The following is a 24,105-nucleotide window of genomic DNA, read 5'->3' on the forward strand; positions in this document are numbered from 1 at the left end:
TTGTGAGTGACAGCTAGCTCAGAGGTCACTGGAAACTTTCTCGAATAAACAAGAAGGGATTAGTTTCTGACAACCTCATAAACATGACAACTTTGTTTACCAAGAATAAACGTATCTTCAGAGTAATGGAAACAATAGATATATATTTTATCCAGTCAATCGTGCATGCTTCGTTTCATCAGAGGTGCAGAGAAATAGAGAGACAGGCGTTTTCAATAAAAGGATTTATTGAACAGTCTTCTTTCTCATGCAAGTAAAGTGAACTGCTACAATCGTAATACAGGCTGCAAAGTATAATACGTACAGCGAGAAGAGTATTATAAAATAATACTGTAAAAGCATTGTATGGTTTCTAAGCCATAAGAATACATACATAAATAACAATTACTAAAAGTACTCATCTGGTGCTTCTAAAATACGCCTACCCCAATGTATCTAACCTAAGTCTAGTACGAGGGAAGAAGTAAGTGTGGTGTAGTATAGGTTTAGTATTCTTTGCCAAGAATCTATCCAAGATTTCTCTTAGGGTGTAATCAGCTCCATACCTTAGTTTAGAATGAAGGAGGTCTAGTATCTCTTGTCTCAGACTCTATTTCTCCACACCCCATCAAGGGGAGCTTGGAAACACTGGAGCTGGATTCTCAGTGAGAGAAAGGCAGCTTCTCGATCAGTGCGTCAGCTGGAGGGTCGGCTTACTTCGGCACTTGCTGTAACGAGCTGCGTAGATAGTCGATAGTAGATAGTAGAAGTAGATAGTCGAACTGCTCCAAACCACTGTGTGTTTGCTAGAGCAAGTGAAGGCATATTTATACCTTGAAGGTGCTTGGTTTGACGTAAAGTTGGGCATAATAACGTCAGCAAAGAACCCCAAGGGAATGGCAGTTCTTTGAAAACTCCATGAGTCCTTGGACAAATTAATATTCAAGCAAGGGGTTGTCCCTGACTGCTTAAGCCGATTTTCCAAGAAATGGTTGTGACTTTTTACTACGGGTGGAAGCAGCCATGCCTGTATTTGGACTGCATGGGCTATGTCTAAATATGGGTATGATTTCTATGCCTATATAAGGGCAATGTGAATTGTACCTATATAAGGGCATGAATCTGGTAAATATCACTCAGGTCCTAAAACGCCGCATAACACCCACTCCACTTTATTATGTTCGACATTACTAAATTCTAAGCATTTAAAACATATCTAAAGCATGATGTGTTAATAACCCCACCCAAAATACATAAAATGCATTCGAAATGGTTGTACTCGAAAAAATGAGCATTTGTGCTGTATGCATTTTAAAACCAATGTTTTCATTTAAAGCATATAGTATGACATTGGAAATGCTATCCGAATGAATTACGTAATACATTTATGAAATGGCTCTTAAATACAGAAGAAAAGGTCGAGACCATTCCATAACAGAATGTATAAATTGTTTTGGTTGTGGACAAGGTCAAATATTGTCTCTTGGAAGTATTCAAAGAATTCTTGTTCTCTAAGAATAGTTCTACTTTAAGCAGATTACTGTGTGCCCCCCAAAAAAGTTCAATTTTGAAAAAAAAATCAAATTGTAGAAAAATAGAGTTCCAAAGTTAGAAGTTTTGTTTTGAAAAGTGAAGGTCGAATACAGAGTCCAATGCTAAATTCAAAAGTCAGTCTCATTGTTTGGAGAAAACATCAAATCTTCTAAGCTGGTAAAGAATTTGTCTACCACAGTAAGTGAAAGTTGGACCACTTCGTTAAGTAGACCAATTGCACAAAAATGTGAAGCAGTGCCGTCAGCATTAGCCGAATTAGCAATGTTCGCAGGAGATGGAGATGGTACCTGTGTGCCTGTCGATCCACGTATCTCTCCGTCAGCAGTTTGCGTCTGTGAGACCTCAATGAATGCAGTCATCAGGATTGGTAGGCGCTGGGGACAACACAATGCATGGGCTGTTACTGGGTCAAGCAAAGTATCAACTGCCGTTAGCAGGATTGATGGAGGTGTCGGACAGATGTCCAGCACATATTCTTCTCCACCTAACAGGCATCGTAGAACAGGTAAGATGCAATCTTGCCAGATTGGTCAGAATGATAGAAACCATGTGGTATTCAGATCTCTTAATCGAGCCAACCCCAAAATTTGTATCATGCGCTAACGACACTTCATTGCCTGGAGAGTGTTCTCCAAGGTGATCTGGGCATCGTTGGTGAGTTGGCTTGCCATATCGAAGCAGAAGGAGCAAAAATAGTATCCCTGCTACGAGTCCCAAAATGAGAGGCAGTCCGCCAATCACAGATTGAACGAAGTTCGGAAATATGCAGAGGACTGCTTCAAAAGGTGCTAACAGTCCTGAAAAAACTGTCTTAAATACATGTACAATACCACTGGTATCAGACATGTTTAAGATCCGACCTAACATTTCTGCAAAATGTATAGGGCAGTTTGTGGATAAAAGGGCATGTATCTCTGCAGAAGACCTTGCAACTTGTAGTTCATACGTCTCTTTGGAGGAGGTCAGTGGCACGTTTTTTTGTTAAAAAAATGGCTTTCATTCTGCTTAAAGTATCAATTCGTATAGAAGAGATTTTCAGTGAGGGCCATATCGGCGACTCCGAAGTCTGTCTTGGTTTTTAGAAACAATACTTGCATTCAACAAGTGACCCTGGCTGACACAGTTACGAGATAGGCTATTCCTGGCAACATGCCACAGCAGCTGTGATCATTCAACATAATGTAGCTTCCACTCGAAAGCTGCCTAAAAATTGGATCTATCACTGCAGCTGGAGAACCTTGCAGGTGGCAGGATAAGTTCGTAGAAGAACCGTCACAGGCTCCGTGTAAGTTAATACCCTGGCATAAAAGTGTACCACTTAGTGCGCTTTTGCAGTTCGTACCACTAAGAAATACTTCTTTTCCCCCACTCCAACATCTGTGTATATATGGTAATTCCCAGGTTGACTTGATGTATTCTTTACCCAACCTTTCATATACGCCAGCTGGTATATGTTTCAAACAATATTGAAAATGGAAAATCGGGACAGGCAGAGTGATTGTCCAGTGTATTAGCCATCCAGTTGCAGGTTTTTCCGAAACAGTTAATGGTAATCTTTCCAGTTTTTCTATGTCAACACCATATAGTCTGCTCCTCTTTGTGCCAAAGTGATTTGTTTATGGTTAAGGTTAAATGCAGAAAACAATGACGTGGTGTTGATTAGACGCCCTGGCACGTATCCAGAACAAAGGTTTTGTAACGTCCAGTCTAAAAGCATTATAGAACGCAATTGTGACTGTCCATGCTGTAAGATGAACAAGTCCTGTTCCATTATGTCTATGGCAGAGGATACTATGCTGTCCAAAGAATAAATTCTGGATGACAGAGTCGTTAACACATTGTCAACTACAGAGAGAGGTTTCTCTAAATAATACGATCAATTCCTCATATTCGTTCTGCAGTCTCTGCTTGTGTCGCTTTCCAAGATTTATTATAAATGGCATATATACCAGCGTATATAAGACGTTTATTATGCGGTTTTGCTGGTCCTTGTGAGAAGTCCCTTAAATCAACACCATCTTTAAGTAAAGATAAGTGTTTTACCTCTGTTAGTGTGGACTTTTGTAGCCACTCAAGGCACAGTTTTCCTACACTTTATGATGTTACTATCCCTGGATGTTGTCTCTGGACATATCTTGGATCTGGCCTAGTGAATGTGAACCCTTGTGTCTTGTTCAGGAACCTATCTTGACAGTTGTTTGTGTCTGTGGACCGATTAACCATTTTTTCCAATCAGGATCAATTGTGTTTTTAAGTAAAATTGTTTTTACGTCGACCACCTTCTCTGAAGTGTTCTTACATCAGGTGTAGGTATGGACGGTTTGATGAAATCTTTTATCTTAGCTAAGCCAAGACATGATGTTTGCTGAACTGTGTCATTTAAAAACATTATTTGATCAGGGATGATGCAGGCTCTACATAAAGCTTCTAATCCCTGCAACTGCCAGTCTTTTGTGCCCCAGAGAGTTTTAGTCTCAATGTTGTCTTTCCAAAAGTCAAAACTAATGTGGACAAATAAGCATAAAAGGCCGCAGAATACATTTTCTTAGTATTAGTCAACATACTTTTCATTCCTGTCTTATTAACATTTCTAAAGTAACATGTTTCTGGATTTGAAACATTAAAACCTGAGAAGTATGGACATTTTTCATAGAATGTTTTTAAGCTACCCTTTGGTGGAGTTGGACAATGTTCCCATTATAAGCATAAACATTTCTAGGGTTTGCAGATCTATGCAAGAAATGATGACCATAGTGATTATAACAATACATTTGTTCATAATCTGATGAACCTTCTAAATATTCATGTTTTGTAAATTTTGCAGACATCTCTAAGTCTGACATCATATTATTAACAGTCTCAAAGTCCCAATCATCAGAAAATGTGCTGGGTGAAACAAAGTCACTCAAGGAAACTTTGAATTGAAGTGGAATCTTCAACAGCTCTGCAGGACCAAAGATGTCATAATCAGTTCTGTCCCAAGTTATACCACCAGGTATAGGAACGGCTGTGATGTTCACTGATGACAAGTCTTATTGTTCACAATGAGAGGATTTGTGTGGCTTTAGTTTCAAGTTGATGTTCTTACTTGCTGTGTCCATTTTACTATATTTTCCATTTATTAGCATTCCCAAAGATAGTACAAGAGTCAGCCAAAGTATGAGGGAAAATACGCCTAACACAATCCAAAGTTCAACCCATAGTGAAATCAAATACATTTTTTCAAGTTGATGAAAAAGTTCTGTTACTTGTTCTTTAAAGTTTTATTTGTTGGCGTCGTTTCAGGCTCACTGGGATCCTCGGAAAACGTATCAAAGTCAATGAAATAGCCAGAGGCTGTTCTGTCAATTGTAGGGATTGCATCAGGATTAGTTGAAATCGTTGGAGCTTCTTGATTACTTGTCATATTAGTATAGTCAGATGCTATATCATTGTAGACAGGAGTTTCTTGACAAACTGTTATTTGGGTTTCAAGAGGTACAAGTTCCATGGCTTTGTTGCATAGTCCTTTTCGCACTGCAAATTCTTCAAAGGTGATGAGTCTCTCGGTTTGAACCTCTTGGATAGTAGCCAGATTTGGTTGTCTGTTTCATCTCTGGAGTCCACTTGGCCTACTACTTATGATTGGCCACATGATGTGGTTTTACCAGGTCGATAGATATGAACCTGTTCTCCTTTCTTCCAGCAAGGGGCGGCAGTAACACTGTTCTTGGTCCGTGGATTGCTAGCACAGGTACTGGTTGCCTGTAAGAAGGCCCAAATTCCTTCTTGTCCGGGATCTTTTCTCTGACTAGATCTCCAATCTTTGGAATCCAGGCAGGCCTTGCTCGGACAGGTGGTTTTTCTTCAGTGGACGTTGGCTTCTGCAATGTGTTGCTTTGACTTCTTCTTGTTTCATTTAAGTCCTTTCAAAAAGCCAAACGATCTTTGATATCAAAAGGTTTTTGTTCCACCACTGAAGTGTGACGATCAAGGTCTTCAACAATCATTCTAGTACCAAAAAGAACTTCAAATGGAGTGATTCCATCCAGAGAACTTCTTGGCAGATTATTTAGACTACGTTGGACAATTATTAGATGTTTGAACTATCCGTCACCCAAGCCTAATACCCTAGCTGTTATAGGTTGCTTTATGTCCCGGTTTTTTCTTTCCACAACCGAATTTCCCTCAGGATGGAATGGACTAGAATACCGCAATGCAACACCCAGATTAGCCATGGCCTCCTTGTAAGCTCGAGCGCTAAACGCAGGACCCTGGTCCGAATGTAGCTTGCCGACTGCGTATGTGCCGATAAAGACTCGTAAATCTTCTATAACAGTTCGGGTTCAGCCGAGCGCCGAGGCCACATCCAAATAAATCTTGAGCATGAATCCACTGCGACCATGATATATTTATAGTTGCCATCCCTCTGTAAGGGACCACAGTGGTCCAGGTAAACACACACGTCTGCGCCGGGCGTTTCACTGTTGAAACCTTCATCTTTTGGCAGATTTCACATTCCAAAACATAGTTTCTGGTCTGTTTCCTCATGCGCGGCCACCAGTATCTCTGTTTTAATAACGACTCTGTGGCAGAAACACCTGCGTGTGCAGAGGCAAGCCCTTCATGTGCTGCTAAGATTAGTCCTAATCTATGTTCCATGTTTGGAATTACTCTATCCCCCACTCCAGGGATTTGAGCAAAAGGAACATTATTTGCATCAGTTATATAGGAGTACTTGAGTGAAAAGCCTTTTGGTTTTTTTTCATCGCTATCTATGTTGGAAGCGGCAACAGCCTGCATTATTTCGCCTTTTTTTTTTGTTTTTGAACGAGTGATTGCAGCTACGGGAGCCGTTTGCAAAGCTGCCTTCGCGGCTTCATCAGCCAATGAATTCCCTGCAACATGAACGCCATCACGTTGATGACTCAGTGTATGGATCACATGAGTTTTTTGTAGTTTTTTCTGTAATTGAACTACTTGTTCCCAAAGCAACTTATGCTTGATTGTGCCACCTTTTGCAGCTTTGAAGCTGTTTTGAATCCAGTTCTGCAAGTATTCATTGTAAGATTGAACGCAGTAATAGGAATTGCACACTATGAGTGTGGGGAATTCGCGATCAGTATTTTCAAGCGCCATCTTGAATGCCGGTAGTTCAGCTGGCTGAGCTGTACAATCTCCGAGAGATTGTAAATGTAAATGTAAATTGATACTTGTATAGCGCACTACTCAGCCGCAAGGGTCTCAAGGCGCTTGTACGAATACCGCTGTGGAACCCATCCTGGCTTTCCCTGTGAGGCGTCCACTCCTGGGCACCCCCAAGGTGGAGGCCAGGCATCCTTAGCGTTGTGGGGGCTGTTGTGGAGATTAAGCAAGCTATTGCCCAGAGTTGCAGAGTGGGACTCCATGATTGGAATAGGCACTGAGGCGCGAATTATCAGGTCCGTGGAATTTTGAGCCCAAGACCCGCCGAGGCGGGGATTTGAACGCTGGTCCCGGGCCAGACCTCTGCATCAGGGTCTGCCGCTCTAACCATTGAGCCACACTTCTCCACAAAATTGAGATTTTGTGACCATAGGTTGGAATTTACAAACGCGCCAGCGACCTTTAACGATCGCACACACAGCACTATAAGCCTGTTTACCCCAATTGCGGGCTGTGCTGATCCGTCTGTATAAATTATACATTCATACTGTTCTAGAGGCAGAATCTCAGTGGACAGAGGACATTCTTGTTCGTATTGTAGAAATTCTTTTGTTTTCAACTATGGGTCAAAAACGTATTCAACGTCTGCTGCAGCAAGAGTATTAACTCATTGTATCCATCTTGGTTGTAAAGCCTTTGCATTTGGAATGCTTGCTTTTGTCACTGCCTCTAAGGCAGGTACAGGAGTAACGATCATTATGCGCCTACCCTGTGCGAGGGCTCTCTTTTGCTACTGCAGTTTGAACCGCTGTCAGAATTTTTTCGGTAGAAGAGAATTTCATTTCAGCTTGTGTGTACAAGTGTGATTTATAAGCTATTGGCACTTTTTCTCCCTCATTAAACGTCAAGAATGTGAATCCGCTTCTTCCTGGAATGATTCAGATTACAAGGTTGCGTACGTTTACGCGTGTCTGTAAATGTGTTGTTGCTAACATGACTGTTTGCACTGAACACAACATTTCTGTGTGTTTTTGAGTCCAATTAACTGTTTTGAAATCAGGTTTGATTAATTTGTAGAGAGGTTTAACCCTTTCTGTGTAATTTAGAATGTAAGTTCTTCTGAAATTTAGGAAACCTAGAATCAACTAAGTTTTTCCGCATTTTTGGAGGTTGGAGCAGCACGCATTTCTCTAGAAAGTTTGCTGCCAGGTATTTGCCTTCACTTGATAACTCGTATCCTAGAAAAAGGACATTGAGGTGGGCAATTCTCGATTTCTTAAAATTGAATTCATACCCTTCAGATGCGAAGCCAAGTATTATGGTAATACAACACAATGGTTCAGCACCCCACACAATACACAATGACAATAGTAGTCAGAACAATAATCAAGAAAATCAATTCAGTAGGACTTAAAGTTTTCTTTCTTGCTTTTATTCAAAGTCTTCATGCAAAATGTAGCCAACGCGTTTCATCCGAAGGACTTCTTCAGGGCTACAACAAACAAATATACAAAAATACACATATTATACAAAACTATTTACAATTAAAACACAGATTTGTGATACATCATGATTACAACAGAACAGTGTGCATATCACTTGATCATCAAGCATGATTCGCCTACTGAAAGGATTTGCAATTGAACCTCTATAAATCACAAATAAAAAGTGAGGAGGGGATTCTAAAACACACAAAGATTTATGGATTATTAATTGAACGGGAGATTTTAAGTACCAAATAAAAAAAGGGGGGAATCATTTCCATATTCTTTATTATGTCTAGGCTTCAGTCAGAATTTAGAATAGTAAGTCCAGGACTTAATCTGACCAAAAGATATTGAGGACGTTTGTCAGTAGTTTTTTCTCTCAAGACTTTTATGTTCAGAGCTTCAAGTGTACGTGGCATTAATAGCCTATTTTAAAAGAGGTACAATGTTTGTATAATTATAATCCACACATTTATAAGTGTGTTGCTATTCAGTTAAAAACAAATGTACACATATGCAATATGTGAACAGCGAGAGTAGAACAAAAGACCTTCCATAGTTTATATTAATGATGTTCTATTATGGGTCCATAGTACACATTGCAGATGGTATTTCCTCTCATATCTATCAATGGTAAGCTCAAAACAGTAGCCAAGTTTACTTATATTCTTCCCAAAAACCCAAGAATAGTATTCGCATTGGCTAGATATGTTTCCTCTCATATCTGTCAAGGGTGAACTCAAAACAGCAGCCAAGGTTACTTATGTTCCTAAAACCCCCAAAAAAGTATTGGCACGGGCTAAATATACTTAAACTTTCCCGTTTTTAGGTTGGCATCTAAACAAATCTCCAGCACATCATTAAAGGAAAGGAGGGTTCCTGACCCCTAGTGAAGTAAAGGAACAGAGCATTTCCCCTCAAAAAAGAAAGGTTGGAGATAGCAACAAGGCTAATGGAAGATTAAAGCCCTCCCCTAGTTCTTACTTACTTCGATCTGCACGACGTGTTCATTCTCCCTCGGTCTCGGTCTCGAGTTTGTAGTTCGAGATATGACCGGGAGGTGCGAGTTTAAATAGCCCGCAAATTGATATCAGCTGTTCTGGGACTGCTCATGCCATACTATGAGTAAATATGGTTACATGCCCTAGATTTAGGTATTCGGTATACTCTTTTATCTGGTGAATAGATATATTATTATTCTCCCGTTCGTAGATGGTACCGAATAATGTGAATCATTAATATAAACTATGGAAGGTCTTTTGTTCTAGTCTTGCTGTTCCCATATGTAGCATTGTGTCATACGGCTCTAGGTTTTGGATTTACTTCTCAACAACGGACAATGGGAAGTGGGTTGTTTTACTTAGGTGAGACATAGATATTCTTTGATACGGGTTTTTAAACAATCATTATTTTAACTCCAGATCAAGTTAATTACGGACACCATACGAATTGGTTGTGAATAATGGCACCACTCTGATGGCCTATCTACCACGATGCACACCGAATAGGAGGAATTGACTAGTTTCCTTTATAACAAGGTATGTTGCATACGTGTACATTTGTTTTTAACTGAATAGCATCACACTTATAAATGTGTGGATTATAATTATACAAACATTGTACCTCTTTTAAAATAGGCTATTAATGCAACGTACACTTGAAGCTCTGAACATAAAAGTCTTGAGAGAAAAAACGACTGACAAACGTCCTCAATATCTTTCGGTAAGATTAGGTCCTGGACTTACTATTCTAAATTCTGACTGAAGCCTAGACTTAATATAGAATATGGAAATGATTCCCCCCTTTTTTTATTGTTACTTAAAATCTCCCTTTCAATTAATAATCCATAAATCTTTGTGTGTTTTAGAATCCCCTCCTCACTTTTTATTTGTGATTTATAGAGGTTCAATTGCAAATCCTTTCAGTAGGCGAATCATGCTTGATGATCAAGTGATATGCACACTGTGCTGTTGTAATCATGATGTATCACAAATCTGTGTTTTAATTGTAAATAGTTTTGTATAATATGTGTATTTTTGTATATTTGTTTGTTGTAGCCCTGTAGAAGTCGTTCGGACGAAACGCGTTTGCTACGTTTTGCATGAAGACTTTGAATAAAAGCAAGAAAGAAAACTTTAAGTCTTACTGAATTGATTTTCATGATTATTGTTCTAACTACTATTGTCATTGTGTATCGTGTGGTGTGCTGAACCATTGTGTTGTATTGCAAAAGTGTTTTGGGAATTGCCCTTGGGAGTCTAGGGGTATATGACTTCAGGTTCCTGGCACCCACAACAAAAAACTGGACCATAAAACATTGGACAAAGTGCAGTCATCCTTGCCTTATACCCCTGTTCAAGTGTTCCAAGTATTATGGTATTCACTCTGTTCAAGTGCCTGTCCAAGTCATCGTCTGTTAGATAGATGTCATCTACATAAGATCATGCCTCATCATCATATGTTTGTAGTAACTCTGTAACTCTGGCTGAAAATAACCCCAGACTATTCTTGAATCCCTGGGGGAGACAACAGAAGTGACGCTGTGTCCCCCTAATTAAAAAAAGGTCAAGTACCTGCTTTCAGGTGCAATATTTTGACAGAAGAAACCGTTAGAAATATCTAATGCGGTTTTATATTTTTTGCGCACGGTGTTATTCATCAGTGCTGCACTGCGTGCATTTTGTACTGCAAAGGTTTTGCAACAAGAGTTTATATGTCTGTAGTCCAAAACTAGACAATATGTATTGCCTGGTTTGGAGACAGGAAACAAAGGATTGTTCATTGACGAGGTGAATGTTTCAACCACCCCTTAGTTTTCAAGTTGATCTAATAACTCCCTGACCTGTTTTTTAGCTTCTTGCTTAACTGGATACGGCCTCTGAGCAGTTGTCTGAGTTTTTAACTGGATTTTATGGTGAGGAGAATCCTCATCCCATCCTACATGATTTTTATATAATGCTGGAGCCTGGGCTACAGCCCATTTTCTGGCATAGGTGTATTTTAAGTGAATTGGAATATGATTGGAGAAGGCTGGCATAATGATGTCTCCGCCATGTGGGCACTCCCTGACAAATTTTGGTGGCCAGTCTTTTTCAGCTAGAAGAATGTCATAACCCTTAGAGAATTTCTCCCAAAAGAGTGCTCTTATTTTCCAAGTTATGTCCCCCTCCTTCCGGAGAGTTATTTCATATAACTTATGGGGTACCCTAACCCTGGTATCGGCAGTTTCAACTTGGATGTACTCATTCAAGTCCACTGTCTCCAGATGATCCTTCAGAATCTTGCGAGCTATGGTGACTTCTGCTGCGCTGTCTAGCATTGTCTGGCATTGTCTGGGCCCACTCCCCATTCTTGAGTTGTGTCCTCAAGATCCTCGGCAGGCCTGATTTTTAGACCTGCTACCTTCTTCTTGGTGAATTGAGTTTTCTTATTTTTTGGAACGTTTTGATCGTCTTTGGACTTCACACGTTCTTCCTTGTGTTCTGACCGTCCTCTTCTATCTGATTTCTGTGAGGAAGTATGAAAAGTACGAGAGGAACGTGTATCAGTATCTTGATATCGATCAGGTTTTCTTAAATTATCCCTGTTCCTGAGGTTATGCCTCTTTTCAGAGGGCTCCTTTTGAGGAGACTTCCTCAGGACTGAGAACGCTTCTCTATAGAAGTTTGTTTAGTATTCTCCCACTTCTTTTTTAGGAGTAGTGAGAGTGTTTTTAATAAAAACCTTTTCAGGGTTCTCTGTTAGTTGGGGCTTAACTGGTTTCCCACCCAAACTATCTCTACCTAGATCTTCATAGGATTTTTCTATTATTCTGGCCAGTTTATATGGTTGCTCAGTTATATCGAATTCTCTTATTTTTTGGCGGATCGCCACGGATGCTGCTTTACCTTTAATATTAGCTAATATTATAGCAGAGACCTGTTTGAAATCTTTTAGTAATTTCATACCCGATTTAAAGCAGGCTCTGCCCCGTATTCATTTTAAATCTGTTTCAGGACGTCTGGTATTACCGCCATAGATGGAACACCATGTGTTTTTGTGTAGATTGCAGCAAAGACTGTACCGCAAGTGTCATAGTCCTCCAGGTGTGGTGCGATCCCCATTGGTAAACAGATTGTTAAAGTTCAGTGTTTCTCATGAGGTGTACTATCGGGAAATACTGCCTCGATTTGAGTAATTTTTTTAGCTATCCAGAATGGAATTTGTTCCCTTTTTTGCAGGCAATTCACCAATGACCGATTGTACAGTCTGTGGTGTAATTTTATTTGTGTTCCCCTGGTGAGGGGTGTGTTGCGGAATCCTTATAGGAGGTTGGACTGTTAGAGTCCGGATGACATATTGAACCAATTGTCTATGTATTTTGATTAGTTGTCTTAGTTGAACTAATAGTTCTGCACCTGACATTTCTTCAATGGCAGGATGTGGTGTACACAGAGTTATTACTGTGACAAAAACGCGTTCTACAGGCTTCCAGGTGAGGCTTTGTTTAACCAGAATCTTAAACCGGGAGAAATATTGGGCACCTTCACTTCGAGGTATAATTATTTCTTCATTAAGCCGCTGCGTGATACTTCGCGATTCGGCAAGAAAACTTCTATGTGTCCTTTTAATCCGGGGAAACGCCCTTGTATCAAGATTTCTGCCTGCAATCTACGCCGGCAGTAATAAATCTGTGTAAGGCTGTACCATAAGCAATATGAAGGATACTGAAACATGATATCAAATAGAAACTGAAAGTCCTATAGAAATTTCGTTTATGCATATATAAAAGTCCACGACCAGCCTGAAATAACCCATGAGTTCAGAATAAACAACTTTTCGTCCATAAAAAGCTTATATGTTGTTTTTTTGAGTATTGTTGCGAATAACGGTCACCTGATGAAGACAGTTTGCCGAAACGCGCGTAGCTTCAATCCACCGCATTGCCTACCTCAATAGTACATCGACCTCCTACAAAAATGTTTTGTTGTTTTTTTTTATTATGTGTTTCTTTATATGTATGTAAATCAATATGAAATTATGTGATAAATTATAAAGATTTTGAATGTTGAATAATTGGATATACTGAAGGCTAAAGAATGAAAAATAAGCTAAAAAACTAAAATAAAATAAAAGATTTATATATTTTTATACACAAAAAAATGGTTTTGGTTCTTTAACATGTGCACTTGATTGCTACTGTTTTGAATATATATATATTTTCACCTAAAATGAGATGGCACATGTAAATTGAATGTTTGATATAGTCCTTTATTTTTCCATTGATCTATCAATCCTTAGAACACAAGGGTGATATGGAGGGAAAGGAGGGAACAAAACAAGGAAAGCAAAGGCAAAAAAAGGAATCCAGGGACAGATCCTCCAACAGGTTGAAAACAGGTGCTAAAAGAAAGGATTATTGTCAATAGGCAGCATAAAGATACATAAAAACATATCTATTCCTTTCTATATATGGGTTTACCTAATAGGCGTCTGGAAGGCCCAAGCTATACCAAGGTCCAATAAAGCAACCCCATTAGAATCGTATGGCCTCTTCTTCACAGTGATGTTTTGGATGAGCCTGTTCAATGGAAATACAGAAAGCAACTACATGTATATAGGCTAGCAAATGTATCCGGTGAATGTGGACTATGGCCTTACCTAATCGGGTTATAGGGGAGGTAGAGGAAAAAAGGCCTGTATATTACATGGATTCTCAGGTCTGCCGTATCTGTAATAGAAAACCCCCCATGTGAAACAACCTGTTTATCTATACTGTGCACTGTATGATAAAATAAGTAGATAGCGCAAAACCGCGTTACCTTATCTTCTTAGTTCCAGACTGCGACGAATGCCAGCTTCCAAAACCAGTGGACGTCCAACAAAATAAAGGGTAGAATGTTGTAAGGACAAAAAAAAAAGGTCTATGTGCGGACCACAAATACTACACCTCCCTCGGCTCCGCCAAACACTAGCTCTACCCTGGTCCGGCCGGCCCACGGAACACAAGTCCAGCCGACGGGCGGAACCGGGAGTAGCAGGTTGGGGCCCTGGGGACAATGTGGTAGAAGATAGCCGGCAACAGAAGAAAGCAAAGGGAACTTCGAGTCCGTTTACGGGAACAATCACGGAGGCGAAGTGGGGGGTTCAGAACTACTCTCAGGTGGTAGCGAACAACCCCTCAACTAGCGGAATTACCTTGAAGGCGCTGATAACGGAGCCCGAAGCCTCGTGACTCCTACGGAATAAGGCGCCTGTTAACAGAAACAGGTAACAGCAAACGAGTATACTTGGCACCGGAGGAACGGCTCAGCGGAAGCGGAAGTGACGCGACGAGAGCTCTACCCTGGTCCGGCCGGCCAACGGAACACAAGTCCAGCCGACGGGCGGAACCGGGAGTAGCAGGTTGGGGCCCTGGGGACAATGTGGTAGAAGATAGCCGGCAACAGAAGAAAGCAAAGGGAACTTCGAGTCCATTTACGGGAACAATCACGGAGGCGAAGTGGGGGGTTCAGAACTACTCTCAGGTGGTAGCGAACAACCCCTCAACTAGCGGAATTACCTTGAAGGCGCTGATAACGGAGCCCGAAGCCTCGTGACTCCTACGCAATAAGGCGCCTGTTAACAGAAACAGGTAACAGCAAACGAGTATACTTGGCACCGGAGGAACGGCTCAGCGGAAGCGGAAGTGACGCGACGAGAGTAACGCGAAACCACTAGTACGCGAAGCGCTGGTGCAAGGGGAAGTCAGGCTTTTGACTCTTGCCTGTCCCCCTTGCACATGCGCGGTGCCAGGCGGCCATCTTCGTTGGCGTGCACGATCTGGTCGGAAAACTGGCAGGCGTGACAATTTTTGAGTGAAAATGTTAAATCTTTTAGGCCCGATGTAGGTAAATCTAATTTACCACTCCTAAAATACCGAATCATACCGATTCGGTATTTAAGAAGTGGTAAATTAGAGGGGGGGAAATGTAGGTAATTCTGATTCGGTAAATACCGAATCTGTAAGATTCGGTATTTACCGATTCTGTAAATACCGAATCGGTATCCCCCATTGATTCCTATGGGCCTTGAAGCCCATAGGAATAAATGTGGAATACCGAATCGGTATTTACCGATTCGGTAATTACCTATTCTTGCAAGGGTGCAGGGGGTGTCACTTTGACACCCTCTAGCACCCCGAATTCAGGCATGTGTGCCATGTGGCACACAGACATGCCCTAAGGGCATGTCTGTCTGTCACATGGCATAGGTGTGCAGGCACACATGTGCATGCACACCTGGGTTCGGTATTTTACCACCCAATTGGATTGGGTGGTAAAATACCGATTCTGTAAGGCCTGTGGGACTCAGAAGAGTCCCACCTACATCTGCACGTTACCGAATCGGTAAAAATACCGATTCGGTATTTTACCGATTCAGTAAATTTACCGAATCGGTAAAATAGGGCCCCTACATCACAAATGACCATTTACCGGTCGGTAAATGGCCACCTACATCTGGCTCTTAGTATCTTATTTAGGATGTCATGGTTTCCTGTATGCATAACTGATCAATCCGTTAAACCTCAAAAGCCTCCAAATTGGCTTTGCCACATACCCGACTTATGGGAGAAGGGCACCTTAGAATAAAGGGTCACAGACAACAATGTAGAGAATTTTATCAAATGGTGATTGGTTGAACCTTATTGAGTGAGACGGTCCACTGTAACCATTTACTCCCTGGTCATCACTACATTTACATTTTTGCCCACATTATGAATATGTCCATTCACCAATAAAGTGAGGCTGAAAAGATTAGTACCTTTTAGTCATTTGCAAACAAGGTCAGTTGGCTGGGCCACAAGTATACTGAATTCACCAAGAGCTATGGGGCAGCTATGATGCATAGTTAGCAGCCTACAGAGCTCAATCAGAGAATTAGTAATATTCTTGATTGAATAATGGGGGTACTTGTACAAAGGTGAATATAACCTTAGGTGCAAACAAATTTATTTTAAAACTAGCAGGGCCCCAATCTAAGGAAACAAGCAAATCAATTACTTCCTGCTGGTGTCCCACTAGACAGCAGCAAGTTTGACAGGTGTATTGAACAGAGTGGTTGAAGCGCTTTCCTCAGTTTCTAAAGTGAGGTGTAATTTATTTTTCAGCATGCTTAGGTCGCAGATAGTATCAATAGTGATTTCAAGGAGTGCACAGAGTGCTGCAAAGTCAATCAGGTGGAGCCGTGGGGCTATGCACTTTACATTTAGGATGGAGGGCCAGCACATGGACCTGCTCTAGACTACTAACTAGCCCACAGTGCTAAAAGATAGCCTTTCCAAAAAACTTCCCAACCAGACTTCAGAATGGCACCCAAAAAAAAGACCAGCACTTTGAGAAAAACGAAAATAATGCAAGAAAGGGGTGGGAACAGCTTTGGAGTTCAAAAGACCAGAGGAATAATTTGTCAGAAAAATCACATTAAAAGTAACAAGCAGACAGTAAAGAATCTAGCAGTTAAGGAAAAAAAGGTGAGGTAGTGAGTGGCAGAGATTCAAGAGTCCCTGAGACAGTGAGTTACAAGGTGGGTGACTGAGAAAGGGGTCAAATCTTTTAAAAAGGTAAAAGTGTGTGACACATTGATGAGGGAGAAAGATGGATAGTAAAAAAGCACAAAATGTGAATAGATGTTTTTTATTATTTCTTTTTGTGATTTTATATTGAGCGGACATGGCCTTGAGTCATCAGAGAACATTACAAGAGAACAGTTACCAAACTATCACAACAGAAGTACATTAGAGATATAAAAGCTCATCAAAAGAAAGTGGGGAACAGCTGTAGTTGATTGCATTTCCCAAACACCAGCCCAGGAGTACAATTAAGATACAAAATTTGAAAAATGAAAGCAGATATTCAAAAGCAAATGGGAGCAAAAGGAATTTAACCTATGTGTCTCTCAAAGAAAACAGCTTTGAAAGGTTGGAGGGATGGAGTTCAAAATTCTTATGGTGCTCCCAGAGAATGGCTGGTTCATGAATAAATCTTGTTTGAAGGTATGTGTGTGGTGGGGGGGGGGGGTCTGGGAGAAGGTATTGGGAGTTTACTAAACCCAATTTCTAGTTATATATGCGGGCACAGGAGAGTGCTGTGCCTTGTATAAGATGCAGCCAGTTTTAAACTTTACGCTCATTTCAACACACAGACATTGGAGGGATTGCAGGACGTGAGTGATATGGTCACATTTTTTGTGACCGTAACAAAGTGGGTTACAGTATGTAGAACTGCTCCAAGAGCAGACCTAAGTGAACTTTGGGGATGTCTAAGAGGAGATAGATCCCTTAGTAAGGCTTAGAAAACAACAATGCATGTACAACTGAAAGAAGTGAGGTTGACATTCTAGATCCAAACTCCTACCTTCTCAAACTGATGATCTTCAAAGGAAATTTTAGCCGTTCCAGACTGTCGAACTCCTGAACCATAATCTGGAGCTTCTTCATCCGCTGTTAGCAAAAAAAAAAAAAAAAAATGTCAGAATCAATAAGCAAAGCAAAAGGGTCACTGGACCCAATCTATTAGCAGTGAGCAAGCATTGGCAGGGTTTTAGGAAGTTGGGTCAGCAATGCTAAAGCCAATCTATGAGACTCTGGAAATATAATCAGTGAGCCAGAAGAGCCAATCTGTGAGCAGCTGTGGGCAATTTCTGAACCAATAAGCCACACTGGAGCAAATATATGAACTACTAGTGAAAAATACCAGAGGCATCCTATGAGCGGCACTACCTCTAATGCAAGAGCAATCAGTTAGCATTGATGGCATCCCCGTGGACCTTTTTTAATTCAACATAGATCTGTGGGGCCCCGTCCTAACCCAAGTTATCAATGCAAGTAGCAAGATTGCCCCTATTCCATCTTGGCTAGAATCGATATTGGTCCCTATCTTTAAAAAAGGGGACAGGTCCAACCCAGCCAAATATAGGCCAATATCATTGCTCGATTCTACAGTTAAAGGAAATCGGCAGAGTCCTCTTAACAAGGCTACAAGATTGGGAGGAGGAGCATTTGATCATCAGCAACCTCCAATACGGCTTCTGCAAGGGGTGATAGTGCAAGTCCTGAATCTGAATATGCTGCTTAGTAAATATATAAGGGCAAAAATGGGTAGACTTTTCCTGGCCTTCGTGGATCTATCTGCTGCATCTGATTGAGTTATCCACGAAAAGCTTTGGGAAATTCTAGAAACTTTGGTAGTGGATCCATCTATAATTCTTTTTATAGCACAGTTGTATCAAGGGGCCAAAGCAACTGTCAGGTTTGGGGAAGGCGGGAAATGCACTAAACACTTTGACGTAAAGCGAGGAGTGCGGCAAGGTTGCGTCCTCACTCCCTTCTTATTTACCTTATACATAAACGACTTGGGAAGGACAATAGTGGAAGAGTGTCTGGACCTACCCCTAATAGGTAACTGCCAAATTCCCGCACTGATGTATGCACACGATGCGGTGCTAATGGCCCGCACCCAGATAGCCTTACAGACGGTTATTTGTAGCTTTGCTAAATACATGTCTAACTTACGCCTGAACGCTAACATTCCTAAGACCTACGCGATGAAGTGCGGGACTGGTAGTAGTAAAACCGGTCTTTTGTTCTAATGAAATTAAAAGTTCAGACACATTCTCCTATCTTGGAATTCTATTTGATAGAAGGGGGTCGTGGTATCAGGGGGTTAAAGCGAGGAAGCTATTATTTCTTAAAGCCGTTGCCGCCCTAATAAATTTTAGTAGGAAAATCGGCAAAAGAGCCTCAACAGAATTACTACAAATATATAATGCTAAGTGTGCTACAGCTGCTATTTATGGCGCTGGTATTTGGGGCTACGAGGATGGGACAGCCCTGCAGACTATAGAGAATAGGTTTCTGAGATATTTATTGACCCTCCCAGTTAGCACCTCCTCTTTTATTCGCCATACTGAATTAGGCATTCACCATCTTACGGATATTATAAAAATCCAACCAGTATTGTTGTGGTATGGGATATGGACCACAGACCAGACAACCTTAAACAGACAAATTCTAACGGACTGTCTCAAGTTAGAGGGGCTTAAGAATATAAAATGGCTGGAATATATCCGAACGTTTATGTTAAATATAGATCATCCTGAGTATTTTGTTGAACCGACTACAATAGGCTCCATATCAAGGAAGGATTTTAAAAATAAATGCTTGTCTTTTGTGGAAGATCTTAGGAGAGGGGTAGAACTAAAAAAGCCTACAGTTCAAGCTAATTACTCCACCTAATGACCTTTAAAATCCAGCCCTATTTAGGGATGCCCATAGTAGATTATATTAGATTCTTGTTAACAAGCTTTCGTCTGGGGACCATATATAGATCTATTTCATTCCCAGAACAGAATGATTGGTCCAGGGTTCAGTGCAAATGCCCATGTGATGGCAAATCAAAACAGTGGACCATCCAAATATTATTTATTTGTAGATTTTACCTGTTGGAAAAAAAAAAGTTGGATTCTGCCCCTTTTAAGGAAAATTGGTCTAAGGCAATGTCGTCCGGCTCTCATGGTTTTATAATTACTGGGAGATGAATTTATAATTACATCTGTTTTATCATTTTTAAAGAATGTTTTTAAATGCAGGAAATCAATTTTACTGTAAACTATGATACCATTTACTGAAACAACCTCCTCTTAAGAGTGATCGATATGTATACAATGATTCTTTTATGAGTTTTTCCATTGTGCTTTTATGATTATTATATGATATAATCGAATAAAGCATGTTTGATTTGAAGTAACTTGCTCTTCTGATAGAGACTTCTAACCGCAGATCCACGCCTTTTAAATAGATACCAAAGCAGCAACTATTTGGAGGTGAGTGGGTCTGCAAATGGCCTCAAACTGAGAAGTCCTATAGGAAGGAGCAGGCAAAATGCCCCTCTCGACGCATCTAGCTGTGAAGACAGTAGAGTTTCCTGAATGTAAAAAGTGATGCCCACTTTGCTGCCTAGCAAATTTCCAGGACAAGAACTCTGCATGCCAATGCAATGTCAGCAGCTCTCGACCTATTGGAATGAGCTCACAGTCATTCTGAGGCTCCCAAGGCTGCATCTTAGCCACTGCATAGCAGATCTTATTTTAGAGCTTCTGCACTGCTCCAGTGAATCATCCAAAGAGCAGATCATCCACCCAGTGTTCTCCTATGCGATCATCGTAGAACCCTGCTGCTGCGACAGCATATCTTCCCACATAGGCAGTGTGATCAGAGAACATATGCTCTTGCCCAGCAGCTCTGGATACCATACTGTCCGTGCCCCGTCTGGGACCACCAGGATGGTTTGGGCTCAGTCATAACTGATCTTCTTTAGAACTTAGAGAAAACGAGGTATAGAGGAGAAAGCATACAGGAGGTCCTGAAGAACAAGTTACTTACCATCGGTAACAATGTATCTGTAAGAGACACAAGTTAGTTGTAGATTCCTTACCTTAGAATTACCCCCAGGTGTCAGTCTGGATCCAGAATTTTTGTTTAGCAGTACCCCTGGATGTCGGTAGGTGGTGTTAGTCGACTCCACACACGTGGTCAGCATCATGGTCGCTGAGATGACGTTGTGGTGCCTATTTAGATGCCACCCCTACGCGTTGATGTAAGTTCTGACACGACTTTCCACGGCAGAAGAGAAGAGCCAAGCAAGACACTGACCACCGGTGCGCCACAACTAGGGCCCTGTATGGAAGTCCCTTTCCCTGGAAAGCAGTTTGCAGAGCGAGGAGGATGGGTGGGGTAGAAAGGAATCTACAACTAACCTATGTCTGTTACAAATACATTGTTACCAAAGGTAAGTAACTTGTTCATCTGAAAGAGACAGTTAATTGTAAATTCCTTACCTTAGAATAGATACCCCATCAATACCATCCCCGGTGGAGGGTCTGCGTACCAAATTTAGACAAGAAAGTCCTGGAGGACCGAATGGGCAAAAAAGCTGTCTCTCCGGACTTGGCTGTCCAGGCAGTAATGTCTGGTGAACGTGTGCAGAGATGCCCACGTTGCCGCCTGGCAGATAACAAGGAGTGGGACTCCACGTGCCAATGCGGTGGTTGCTGCCGTAGCCCTAGTGGAATGAGCATGCAACCCCACTGGAGGATCCTTCTTAGCTCAGGCATAGCAGATCTGTATGCAAAGGACAACCCATTGAGAGATGGTAAGTTTTTGATCAGCATGACATTTCTTGGCACCTATATATCTAATAAAGAGTTAATCATTCAGCCAGAAATCTTTGGTGTGGTTAAGGTGGATGACAGCGCACGTTTTGGGTCCAGTCGGTAGAGTTCCTAAAACTCCTTGGAAGGGTGCGGAGTTGGGAAAAAAAGTGGGCAAAGTGATGGATTGTCTTACATGGAAGGATGTAACCAGAATAGGAAGAAACAAAGGCCTCATTCTAAGCACCACTTTGTCCGGTTGCACAGAAGAGAAAGGGGGCTTGGAAGACAGAGCTTGAAGCTCATGCACCCTCTGAGCAGAGGTGATGGCCACAAAGAAAGCAGTCTTGAGAGTGAGGAGCCTGAGAGGACAGTTATGAAGAGGTTCGAAGGGAGCACACACAAGGTATATGAGAACAAGATTCAAGTCCCACTGGAGCATTATGAAAGGAGATGGAGGAAACAGATGAGTAATGCTCTTAAACAATCTATTAACAATAGGAGACTTGAACAAGGATGGCTGATGTGGTAGCCGAAGAAAAGCAGAGATATCTGCAAGAGAACCTTATAGAGTGCCTAGAGCAGAGCCCTCCTGGGCCAAAGAAAGTGTATTAAAAAAGACCTCTGAAAGAGAGTCAGAAAGGGGATCCGGAGCCTTTGCTGTGCACCATGCCACAAACTTGTTCAATCTACAGGTGTATAGCGATTAAGTGGAGGGATGCCTGTCTGCCAAGATGACCTTACATACTTCGGTCGAAAGCGGTCAACTGTTGCCGCTTAACCTACATGCAAGGAGGTGGAAACTGGGCAGGTTCAGGTGAAGAACTCCCCCCTGCCACTGCGACAGAAGATCCTCCCGAAGGGCTGTCTGATCAGAGGATCAATGGCCATGCTCAAGTGCTCGGGGTACCAGACTCTTCCCCCTTCGGTGCCACAAGAATAACTTGAGCCTGGTTGCGCTTGATATTCTTGAGCACTCTGGGAAGAAGTGGTACAGGCGGTAAGGCATACAGCAGGCCGTAATTCCACTTGCGAAGAAAAGTGTCACCGAGCGAGTGCTGCCTTGGAAAGTCCAACAAGCAAAACTGCTGACATTGCGCATTCTCTTTGGTGGCGAACAGATCTAAACATGGCTCTCCCCACCGCTGAAAGAGACCTTACCCCACCTTTGAGTAAAGACGTCATTTGTGAGCACGCAATCACCAATGTCCGCCAAGGGAATTAGAGAACCCGAAAGGTGTTGAACCACCAGGGTCATGCCCTGATGTTTCTGCCATGTCCAGAGGCCAAGAGCCTCCTGACAAAAGGTCTACGACCCCACCTTGCCCTGTTTGTTACAATACCACATGGCAGTGGTGTTGTCTGTGAACACCTGCACCACTTTCCCTTTGAGAGAGGGAAGGAATGCCTTCAGTGCCAGTTGGATCGCCCAGAGCTCCAGCAGGTTGATGTGGAGCCCGAATTCCTCTGATCTCCACCTCTCCAAGATGGCCGCCCCATCGCAGGAGTGAAACATCTGCCACCACCGTTAGATCTGGTTGGGGAAGGGAGAGGGTTCTGCCTCAGACCCAAGCTTGGTTCATTAGCCACCACTTCAATTGTGCAGTTCCCTTGGAGATCTGGACAGAGTCGGAAAGATTCCCCTGATAATGCACCCACTGCAACTTCAGGTCCCACTGCAGAGCCTGCTTACGCCATGATTTACTAGCAGGATTCAGGAGGCCATAAGGCCCAGAAGCCTCAGAATCATTCTTACCAAAATCTGGCTTAGAAGCTGAAACATCAGTATCATAGCCCGAATATACCAGACTTGCTGCTCTGGTGGATAGGCCCAAAACTGCACTGTGTCTAGAACAGCTCTGATTAAAGGAAGCATCCGAGTGGGGGTCAGGTGTGACTTCAGCACATTTATAGTGAACCCCAGCGAGTGCAGGAGGTCCGCTAAAGTCTGGAGGTGGGAAGCGACAGCCTGGCAGCGAGCCCACCTTCCACAGCCAGTATTCCAGATAGGTGAAGACTGGAACCCCTGATCTGCGCAGATGGGCTGCGACCACCCTTGTGAACACCGAGGGCACTGGTAAGGCCACAGAGGAGCACGGTGAACTGAAAGTGCTCATCGCCCATCATGAACCTTAGATCGCGTCTGTGGGCTGGCAAGACGGGAATATGGAAAAAAATGTCCTGCAAGTCCAACACCATCATGCAGTCTCCGGGGCAGACAGGACCCAAGCCAACATGAGCCTCTTGAACTTCTCCTTATGGAGGAAGCGATTGAGAGTCCTGAGGCCTAGAACAGGATGCAGGCCTTTGTCCTTCTTGGGCACCAGAACGTACCTACTTCTGGCACAGGGACCCTTTCTAAAGCTCCCCTGGCCTAGAGAGCAAAGACTTACTGGTGGAGAAGTGCCAAATGATCCTCTGATATGTGGTCGTAAAATGGTGGCATGGAGGGAGGAGTAGTCTTGGAGGGGAGGGATTAGCCACTTTGAACAATTTGCAAAACCCACCTGTTCGATGTGATGGATTGCCAGTGGAGGAGGTGATGGTGAATCCTGCATCCCACTGTCCGTTGATGGGCCTGAAACGTCAGACTAGGAAGGTTTGGAGGCTGCAACAGGGGCAAAGGGTGGACTGGCCCGCCTGCTCGCTCCCAGACGCGCAAGATTGCTGGGTCCCACGTCCACGATTACGCAGAGGCTGAGCAGCTTGTGTGAACCGGTAGCTAGACTGGGCTGGACGTGGCTGGGTGCCCCTTCTGTAGCCACAAAAGGGATGAACAGCAGACGGGAGTGGG

General features: G+C 42.3%; 1 protein-coding gene across 1 annotated transcript in view; it reads right to left on the minus strand.

The window, feature by feature from the left end:
- The window catches only part of KIF1A (kinesin family member 1A), a 2,508,766-nt gene that overhangs the window by 1,237,463 nt on the left and 1,247,198 nt on the right, over positions 1-24,105 (minus strand). The window contains exon 27 of the mRNA XM_086944020.1: positions 17,519-17,604. Coding sequence (XP_086800146.1) covers positions 17,519-17,604 — 86 coding nt within the window. The remainder of the gene's footprint in view (positions 1-17,518; positions 17,605-24,105) is intronic.

This window comes from Lissotriton vulgaris, chromosome 11 (genome assembly GCF_964263255.1).
Source record: "Lissotriton vulgaris chromosome 11, aLisVul1.2, whole genome shotgun sequence".
Taxonomy (NCBI): Eukaryota; Metazoa; Chordata; class Amphibia; order Caudata; family Salamandridae; genus Lissotriton; species Lissotriton vulgaris.